Source organism: Populus euphratica, unplaced genomic scaffold (genome assembly GCF_000495115.2).
Source record: "Populus euphratica unplaced genomic scaffold, PopEup_1.0 scaffold95.1, whole genome shotgun sequence".
Lineage (NCBI taxonomy): Eukaryota > Viridiplantae > Streptophyta > Magnoliopsida > Malpighiales > Salicaceae > Populus > Populus euphratica.
Genome location: NW_011499885.1, coordinates 361100 through 371207, shown reverse-complemented (window position 1 = coordinate 371207; position 10108 = coordinate 361100). Strand labels below are relative to the sequence as shown.

The 10108-nt window shown below is 37.3% G+C and overlaps 2 protein-coding genes across 2 annotated transcripts in view; both read left to right on the top strand.

The window, feature by feature from the left end:
- LOC105130236 (probable LRR receptor-like serine/threonine-protein kinase At3g47570) overlaps positions 1-3889 on the top strand; it is a 9753-nt gene extending 5864 nt beyond the window's left edge. Inside the window, exon 2 of the mRNA XM_011032642.1 lies at positions 3410-3889. Coding sequence (XP_011030944.1) covers positions 3410-3889 — 480 coding nt within the window. The remainder of the gene's footprint in view (positions 1-3409) is intronic.
- A 172-nt stretch (positions 3890-4061) lies between these two features.
- On the top strand, positions 4062-7489 carry LOC105130119 (probable LRR receptor-like serine/threonine-protein kinase At3g47570). The gene is made up of 5 exons (XM_011032467.1): positions 4062-4219; positions 4513-4659; positions 4761-5658; positions 5758-6869; positions 7008-7489. The coding sequence occupies exons 2-5, from the start codon at positions 4521-4523 to the stop codon at positions 7373-7375; spliced, it is 2517 nt and encodes an 838-aa protein (XP_011030769.1). The 5' UTR covers positions 4062-4219; positions 4513-4520; the 3' UTR covers positions 7376-7489.
- Positions 7490-10108: the final 2619 nt, after the last annotated feature.

Sequence of the window (10108 nt, the reverse complement as noted above, 5' to 3'; positions counted from 1 at the left end):
CTTTTTAGAGGAGCCACCCGAAGAAGTAAGAGAAGTGTTGAGAGAATTTCTAGATGTTTTCCCTTCTGAACTACCTGATGTTTTACCCCCTATGCGTGATGTTCAACATGCCATAGATTTTGTCCCTGGAGCTACATTACCAAACTTGCCTCATTATAGGATGAACCCGAGTGAACATGCTGAATTGCAAAGGCAAGTATGTGAGTTGTTACAAAAGGGATTTATACGAGAGAGTTTGAGCCCTTGTGCAGTACCTGCACTGTTAACACCCAAGAAAGATGGATCATGGAGAATGTGTGTTGATAGTCGAGCCATTAATAGGATTTCAATCAAGTATCGTTTTCCAATTCCTCGATTGGATGACATGCTAGATATGATGGCAGGAGCCCAGATCTTCTCTAAGATTGACTTGAAGAGTGGATATCATCAGATTAGGATCCGTCCGGGAGATGAGTGGAAAACAGCATTTAAGACTAAGGATGGTTTATATGAATGGTTAGTCATGCCTTTTGGCCTTTCCAATGCACCAAGCACTTTTATGAGAGTAATGACACAAGTGCTTCGACCATTTATGGGAAAATTCTTGGTGGTATACTTTGATGATATTCTTATTTATAGCAAAACCAAGAAAGAGCATTTTGATCATCTTATTCAAGTTTGTACCACTCTAAGAAAGGCAAGTTTGTTTGCAAATGTCAAAAAGTGTTCCTTCTTTACAGATCAAGTGGTCTTTTTAGGGTTTATAGTGTCACGGAACGGAGTCTCTGCTGACCCCCAGAAAGTCCAAGCGATAGTAGATTGGCCTGAACCTAAGACTATTCATGAGGTTCGTAGTTTTCATGGGCTTGCGACTTTCTATCGTCGTTTTATTAAGGGATTTAGCACCATCATGTCGCCTATTACAGATTGTTTGAAACAAGGTGAGTTTAGGTGGAGTAAAGGAGCTAATATGGCATTTGAGGAGGTTAAGAAGTTAAGAAGAAAATGACGGAGGCTCCAGTAATGCGGCTACCTGATTTTACTAAAGTCTTTGAAGTAGAATGTGATGCTTCGGGAGTCGGTATAGGTGGAGTACTTAGTCAAGAACGTCACCCTGTGGCCTATTTTAGTGAGAAACTTAATGAGGCCAAACAAAAGTACTCAACTTATGATAAAGAGTTTTATGCGGTGGTTCAGGCCTTGCGTTATTGGCGTCATTACTTGTTACCACAGGAATTTGTTCTTTACTCTGACCATGAAGCCCTCCGCTATCTTAACTCCCAAAAGAAGCTTAATCATAGGCATGGTCATTGGGTTGAATATTTGCAAGCATACTCATTTGTTTTGAAACATAAATCTGGAATAGAGAATAAAGCTGCAGATGCTTTGAGTCGTCGGGTAACGCTGTTATCTGTAATGAGTGTTGAAATCACAGGATTTGAGAGACTTAAAGAGGAGTATGAATCTTGCTCAGAATTTGGAGAAATATACTTGACATTGAAGGATGAGAATCACCGTGTTTTAAATGGTTATCACCTCCAAGATGGATACTTATTTCGGGATAATAAGCTTTGTATCCCAAAAACATCTGTGCGTGATTTTTTGATATGGGAGATTCATGCTGGAGGTCTCTCAGGACATTTTGGAAGGAATAAAACCATCGAAGAAGTGGAACGCCAGTTTTTTTGGTCTAGTTTGAAAAGAGATGTCGCTAAATTGGTAGGTCAATGCCGAACTTGCCAACTAGCTAAACATAAAAAACAAAATACTGGTCTTTACACCCCACTGCCCGTTCCTACTTGCCCTTGGCAAGATGTGAGCATGGATTTTGTGCTTGGGCTTCCACGTACTACAAAGAAACATGATTCTATTTTTGTGGTTGTCGACCGCTTCTCTAAGATGGCCCATTTTATTCCTTGTACTAAAACCACAGATGCTTCCAAAGTTGCAAAACTCTATTTTGATGAGATTGTCAAGTTGTATGGTCTTCCTCAAACCATAGTTTCGGATAGGGATGTTAGATTCACAAGTTATTTCTGGAAAACCCTTTGGCATATGGTGGGAACCAAATTGAAGTTTTCTACTGCTTACCACCCCCAAACTGATGGTCAAACTGAGGTGGTTAACAGGAGTTTGGGCAACCTTTTGAGGTGTCTAGTAAGTGATCATAATCGGAATTGGGATCTAATTCTTCCTACGGCCCAATTTGCCTATAATAGCTCTATCAATAGGTCAATAGGCATGAGTCCTTTCGAAGTTGTACATGGTTACAAGCCTAGGAAACCTTTAGACCTTCTTCCCATGTCCCTTCATGCTAGAGTGTCTGAGTCAGCCGAGTCTTTTGCACGTAGAATTCAGGATTTGCATATTGAGATCACTAAACAGATTCAAGCAAGTAATGTGCAATATAAACTTCAAGCTGATTTACATAGACGACATAATGAGTTTCAAGTGGGAGATTATGTTATGATACGGATTAGACCCGAGCGGTTTCCTTCGGGAGCTAATCGAAAATTACATGCACGTAGTGCCGGACCTTTCAAAGTGCTACAACGGGTAGGTCCAAACGCTTATGTTCTTGATTTACCACATGATTTTGGCATTAGCTCTACATTTAATATTGAGGATCTAGTTGCATACCACAAACCACTTCCTATTCCAGATGATCCATTTGAGATACCACTTAACTCCTCTTCTGATGATCCTATTGAAACTTCTATCCCTTTCACCTTGACATCAGCACAAAAGGATAATATTGATGCTATTCTGGATGAACAAGTTGTTTTTAACAGGAATGGTGAGGTTCAACGGTTTCTAGTGCGTTGGGTGGGTCGACCTGACTCAGATTGCACTTGGATTACTAGAGATACTTTACAGCAGCTTGATCCAGATCTTTGGGAATACTATCAGAGTCGGCCAGTACTACACTCGACAGGGTCGAGTTTCTCTAACCCCGGGAGAGTTGATGGGGACACCAGACCCACACCACAAACTATACGAGTATATGGACGAAGACGGCGTAGGATGGCCCAGCCTGTCACGCTGTGGTTGGGAGACTAAGCCCATTTGGGCCTATTGCATTGTTATTTTATTTATTTAGCCTATTTGGGCCTGTTCATTGTTATCTTATTATTTATGTTAAACAGTTTGGGCCGAGCCCATTAGTTGGATGTTTTAGAATTTACTATTTATATGCTCTCTTGTCATTGTGAGAGTTAGTTTTTGATGATTAATGAAAATTTGCAGATTTTGCATATCTCCAATCCCCTTTCTTCTTCTTCTTTGCTTTCTCTTCTCAACTTCTCCTTTAAAAGCTTTTTTCTTTTCCTGATTTTAATTCTTTTGTTTGTTGTTCCGCATCATCCCATCATGGCTTGGGTCCTTTGCTAGGCTCCACACGTTGTCTGAAAAGAACTACTTCGGCGGGGAGATCCCATCATGGCTTGGGTCCTTTACTAGGCTCCACACGTTGTCTCTAGCTAATAACAGTTTCACTGGTGCGATTCCACCGTCATTGTTCCACCTCTCAGAGCTAGATGGCTTGGACTTGTCCAACAATGATCTTCAAGGGCACATTCCAAGAGAGATTGGCAAGCTTCCCAAGTTGAGGATACTGTATTTGAGTCATACTGGCCTTTCAGGTTCCATCCCCTCCGCAGTCTTCAACATTTCGTCATTGCAGGTCATTGATCTTACTGGAAACATGCTCTCAGGTTCCTTTCCCTCAGCTAATGTCACCATGTCCTCACTTCGGATTATTGACTTTGGTTTCAATAATCTAACTAGTAGCCTGCCATCAAATTTGTTCAACAATCTTCCCAATCTGGAAGGATTGTACTTGAGTAGGAACCTATTTCATGGCCAAATTCCTGCAGCTTTATTTGGATGCACACAACTGTACAACCACTGAGATCAACAGCGCCCCCCCTGCCACAACAGGTCGCCTACGCTAACAGTAGTAAATCCTCGTCGGTGGCAGCACCTTAATCAGTGTTGTCCTCTCCGTGGCATCAACAGATCTCCATCTGCCACCGCTTCCCCGTGTCGTCGCCTTCAACCGTCAGCCACAAGCACTTGAGTAGGAACCTATTTCATGGCCAAATTCCTGCAGCTTTATTTGGATGCACACAACTGAAAATTCTCTCTTTGTCTTATAACAATTTTGAAGGAAAGATACACAAAGATATCAGAAATTTAACAGTGCTTGAACAGTTATATCTCGGCTACAACAAATTTAATGGTGAGTCTCCTCTATTGGCCTTGCAATAGAAATGATATGAACAGCACTTTAATCAGAATCTATTCTTTGTCCAGCACTTTTGAACAGCTGAACTTTAGTTATTTGTTTGTAAATGTTACCAAATGGAGATATTTTAGCTTTTTCATCGCAAAGTATTTTGGACATTCAATCTATGAGTCTTTATTCTGCTCTTTAACCTCACCACCAAACTAACCGAGAAGAAAAGCATAAATATTTATATGTTACTTCTGCTTTGTAGATGTAGAGGTCTAAGTAGACGTTTTATGTTGCAGATGCAGAAATGCTGTCATCCATCAGCGATGTTCTCAGTTTGGAGTTACTTAACCTAGAAAATAGTGGCCTAACTGGTCCAATTCCCTCTGCTATTGGAAATCTGACCCTTCTACGGAATATTGGCCTAATGGATAACAACCTCACAGGTATGGTACCCTTCTTTCTGTTTTTTGTTAACACCACTTTTCACCATTAAAATAGTAAAACTTCAGGTGACCTATGATTACAAGCGTTTTAACTGTGGCAGGAACAATTCCACCGGAGATTGGTAACCTAGTGAATCTAGAGATAATCTCATTGTCAATTAACAGGATTGGTGGCCCTATTCCCGTCAGAATCTTTAACATCTCAACATTGAGATCTATCGAAATGACGGGAAATTATCTCTCAGGCCATCTTCCATCAAGCATAGGTCTCCAGCTTCCAAATCTTGAGCGACTTATCGTAGCAGGAAACGAACTCAGTGGTCCATTCCCTGTCTCTCTCTCCAACGCTTCTGAACTCCTTACTCTGGAATTGAGTTCAAACTTTTTCTTTGGTCCTATTCCTGATGCATTTGGCGATAATTCAAGGAACCTAAGATATCTCAATCTGGGGAATAATAATTTTACCAGCAACTCTCTATCTTCAGAGTTGAATTTCTTAACGTCTTTGACAAATTCCAAGAATTTGAGACTAGTATTCCTGAGCCTTAATCCATTGAAGGGCACTCTCCCGATTTCTGTAGGAAACTTCTCTTCTTCCCTCGAAAACTTTGTTGCTGATAGCTGCCAGATTAAAGGCAGTATACCCGAAGGAATTGGCAACTTGAGTAATTTGGTACATTTGAGTCTACAAGACAATGATCTAAAGGGAACCATTCCAACTACAATTGGAAGATTAAGGAAGCTCCAATCTTTATCATTTTCAGGAAATAATTTAGAAGGGTCCACCCCATCTGATTTGTGTGATGTAGAGAGTTTGGCTTTCTTATATCTTGGGGAGAATAAGCTAGTTGGATCAATCCCTTCATGTTTAGGCAATGTCAGTTCTCTAAGAGAGTTATCAATGGGCGCCAACAATCTTACATCCACAATACCTTCGACCTTATGGAGAGTAAAAGATATCCAGCTACTACAGTTATCATCAAATTCTTTAAGTAGAGAGTTATCAATGGGCGCCAACAATCTTTCATCCACAATACCTTCGACCTTATGGAGACTAAAAGATATCCAGCAACTACAGTTATCATCAAATTTCTTAAGCGGCTCTCTCCCACTAGATATCAGCAATCTGAAGGTTGTAAGGCATTTAGATATATCAGGAAATCAATTATCAGGTGAAATCCCATCTAGCATCGGGGACCTCAATGATCTAGCTTATCTCTCTTTGTCCAATAATAGATTGCAGGGGCCTATTTCTCGATCATTTGGTGACATGGTAAGCTTGGAATTCTTAGATTTATCAAGAAATAATCTCTCAGGAGAAATTCCTGAGGACATGGAGAAACTTGCATATCTTAAATATTTCAATGTGTCTTTCAATGGACTTCAAGGGGAAATACCTGGTGGAGGACCATTTAAAAAGTTCTCAGCTCGATCATTTTTGGGGAATGAAGCATTGTGTGGTTCTCCTCAGATGCAAGTCCAACCATGTAAGACTAGAGGTCGTCATCAATCGAAGAAAGCAACTGCAAATGTATTTAAGTATATTTTACCAGCGCTAGGAGCTGTAGTAATGGCTACGGCCTTTACTGTCCTCTACGTGATGCGTGGCAGAAGAAATGAGAAGCAAAAACAAGGAAATTTTTCAGATTTAGCAACATGGAGAAGGGTTTCATTTCAAGAGCTTGAGAGAGCAACCGATGGATTTGACGAGGTCAACTTGCTAGGTACGGGGAGCTTTGGCTCAGTTTACAAGGGGTTGTTCTCAGATGGAACGAACGTTGCAGTAAAGGTTTTTCATTCGCAGCTAGAGGGAGCATTCAAGAGTTTTGATGTTGAGTGTGAGGTGTTGCGCAGCATCCGCCATCGAAATCTTGTGAAAATCATCACAAGTTGCTGCAACATTGACTTCAAAGCCTTGGTGCTTGAGTTCATGCCTAACTGGAGCCTTGAAAAGTGGCTGTATTCCCACAACTTTTTCTTGGATCTCCTACAGAGGTTGAACATTATGATTGATGTTGCGTCTGCACTTGAATACCTTCATCATGGCAATGCAACACTCGTGGTCCACTGTGATTTAAAGCCTAGCAATATCCTGCTTGATGAGAATATGGTCGCTCATGTGAGTGATTTTGGCATTGCTAAACTCCTTGGCGAAGGGCACTCCATCACACAAACAATGACACTAGCCACTGTTGGTTACATGGCACCAGGTAATGCTCCAATTTTGTTGTTTCATCAGAACTTACACAAAAAAGGAAGTTAAGATGTAATGACTAAATCACACATTCTTCTTCTCCCTATTTCCCCCTTTTCATTCATACTAATGACTAAATATAATTTGCATGTAGAGTATGGATCCGAAGGGATTGTTTCTGTCAAGGGCGATGTATATAGCTACGGTATTCTGCTGATGGAAACTTTTACTAGAAGAAAGCCCACCGATGAAATGTTTACTGGAACAACGAACTTGAAACTTTGGGTCAAAGATTCATTACCTGGTGCAGTAACTCAAATTGCAGATGCTAACTTGAAAGATCATGGAAAATATCCTGCTGCTAACAAAGACTGTCTATCATCCATTTTGGAATTGGCCCTGCAATGTTCTGCAGAACAGCCTGAGGAGAGGATAGATATCGAAGATGCTCTCACTACTCTCAAAAAGATCAAAGCAAAGTTTCTAAAGGATTCGCGAGGGATTGAAACTTCATATGTTTAGTTAGATTTTTTGTCCCTGTTGTCTGCGCCAAGTGTCCTGTAAATCTCCGTTCTTGTAGTAAATCTTAATAGCAGAACCTTGGTAATGTGATCACCAAACAACTCTAATGAATAAGAAACTGATGAAGTTTATTTGCATTAAGAAGATGTTCAATCCATCCACTGCATCGCTTTGTTCTCCAAAACAACATGTAACCAGTGACAACTCCCACAAGCATTCGGCAACCATATCAACCAAAGCAAATCTCTAACTAGATGGAGCACTTGATAAAGGTTATATATCAAGTATAATTTTTTTTTAATGATAATACATCTTGTTGGCTCTATTGGTCAATATATTGAGCTTTATTTCTCCAACTGTGATATTGGATTTAGTCTTAGGTGTTAGATTTATTGTAACTCAAGTTCTTTTTAAGGAATAATTTAACTTTTGAAACTAAATTCGTATACCCAAGAAGTACTTTTGAACAGTTAGCTCTTAAATACATTGAAACACTTTGTATCCACGCCTAAAAAAAAGCCCAGGACCTCCTGTAAACTGGATAATCATACACAAGTGGGCGAGAGATGCTCCTAGCGTGTCTCTGCACTAAAATCTTAATTTAAAATGATCCTATATATCATCTCTTTTCCATCTAAGACAAACTTGCTAAACAATCCATGCCACCACCCTTGGCTTGAACGCATCCAGCACACCAGACCTCCCACAATTCCATATTTTTCTATGAACAGGATTTTCCGATCACCTTGACAACTTGCGGCAATAATTGAAAAATTATGAACGTAATCATAGTCTTATAACTTTGAGCTTACTTTTTGGTTATTCTCTTTTCTGTTTTGATTGCACTTTACCTGAAAGAGTTAGATTATTTCCTTATAAAAAAGACTTGAAGTTTAACATTGTAATCTACTCTTGTTAATGATTGTAGGTTTCAATCTTTGTGAATGAAAGTGCAAGTCACAATATTTTACTTGAGCATTCGATTATGATCTTTTGTGTTTAAGTTTTAGTTTTAATCCTATGAAAAATATCTTATGGGTTTGGACTTTGAGCCCGTTAAAACAAATAGAAAAAAAAAAAAAGCTAGTTATTCCTAACTGCTCATTATAGAATTATAAAACTGTAAAAGAAAATCAAAGAAGCTAGTGCTTTTCAGACAATGTGTGTGGCTTCTCCAGCGGCCAAACATTGCTTTTCATAGAAGCATTAAGAGTGGCACCCTGAGACCTTCATGGTGGCAGAGCGCTTGTTTGTGGAAACTGACAGTGTTGCTTTAATTAACTTTCTTTTCTTTTTTATTTTTTTTCTTCTTCTTAGAAAAAAAAAATGTCTTTTGATTTATTTTTTATATATGATTTGGTTATTATTTTTTTTATTGTTATTTGATTTTTTTATTAATTATTTTCTTCATTTTAGTCCATCATTTGGTTTTATTATATTTTTTTATTAAATTTAATTTTTATTTTTTTAATTATTATTTTTTTATCCTTTTCCTAATTGAATTTTGTTTTCAATTTCATTTCCTAGCATTTTATTTTGATTTATTTTTATATTGAATTTGGTCCTTATTCTTTTAATTATTATTTGTTTTTATTTTGAATCATTTTTTTATTGTCTTAATTTGGTCTTTTAATTTGTTTTTCATATCCAATTTGGCTCTCATTTTTTTATTGCCATGTGATTTTATTTTACTCTTTTTTTGATTAATTTTTTATTTAATTTAGTCCCTCATCAATTGTTTTTATTGAATTTTTATATCAAATTTGATTCTCATGCATCTAATTGCTATTTATTTTTATTTTTTTAATTGAATTTTATTTTCAATTTCATCTCTTAATATTTTTTTTTCATGTATTTTTATATCGAATTTGGTCTCAATTCTTTTATTTTCTATTTATTTTGTTTTAGATCCTTTTTTGATCGCCTTTTCCCTCCAATTTCATCCCTTTGTATTTTGTGATTGAGAATTTTACTTTATTTTTTTAGAGTTTTTCCCTCTAATTTCATCCCTTAGTATTTTGTGATTGAGAATTTTACTTTATTTTTTTAGAGTTTTCCTTCTATGACATTAGTCTCCAGCTCATGACAAGGGTGATGGATTTTGAATATTAATACAGATTGACTTCGTTTTTTTAAGTTCTTTTTAAATTTGAATTTTTTCATTCTCATCTTTCAACATTTGATTTATTAAAAATGATTTTCTCGTATTTTTTTCACTTTCTTGTCTGCGACGCTATCTCAATCCTATGTCTATGGTCGCAGGGTTATCTAGTAACCCGAGTTAACTTAGATCTTTATTTTATTTTTTTTTTATTTCAATTCCATCTTTTGATATTGAGTTGTTTCATATTATGCTTCATTGTTTTATTCAACTTGCTTTTAATGGGACTATCCTAATATCATAACTTGTTTACAAATTTAGCATGCTAATTTGAATGGGCTCGAATCGGATTTTTTACTTTTTTTTTTCCTTAATAATTTTTTATCGGTTTATTTATTGTAATTTTATTTATTTATTTGTGTTATCTAAAGTATATGAATTTATTAAATTCAGTCCAGTTAATAAGTTGAGTTTTAATTTTTATTTATTTATTTGGGGAAGCTTGCGTTGCCTTAGAATTTTTTTTTTAATGTGAAAAAAATATGGGCAACCATGGCGCGTATCACCTGTCTAGTCTCATCCATCAAGGTGGTAACTGAGATTCCTTCAATTATTGTACTTTTCAAACAAAT

Coding starts and splice junctions, on each gene's coding strand:
- LOC105130119 (XM_011032467.1), top strand. CDS start 4,521: ATGCTGTCATCCATCAGCGATGTTCTCAGTTTGGAGTTACTTAACCTA. Junction 4,660..4,760: donor AATGGATAACAACCTCACAG/GTATGGTACCCT, acceptor TAACTGTGGCAG/GAACAATTCCACCGGAGATT. Junction 6,870..7,007: donor TGTTGGTTACATGGCACCAG/GTAATGCTCCAA, acceptor ATTTGCATGTAG/AGTATGGATCCGAAGGGATT.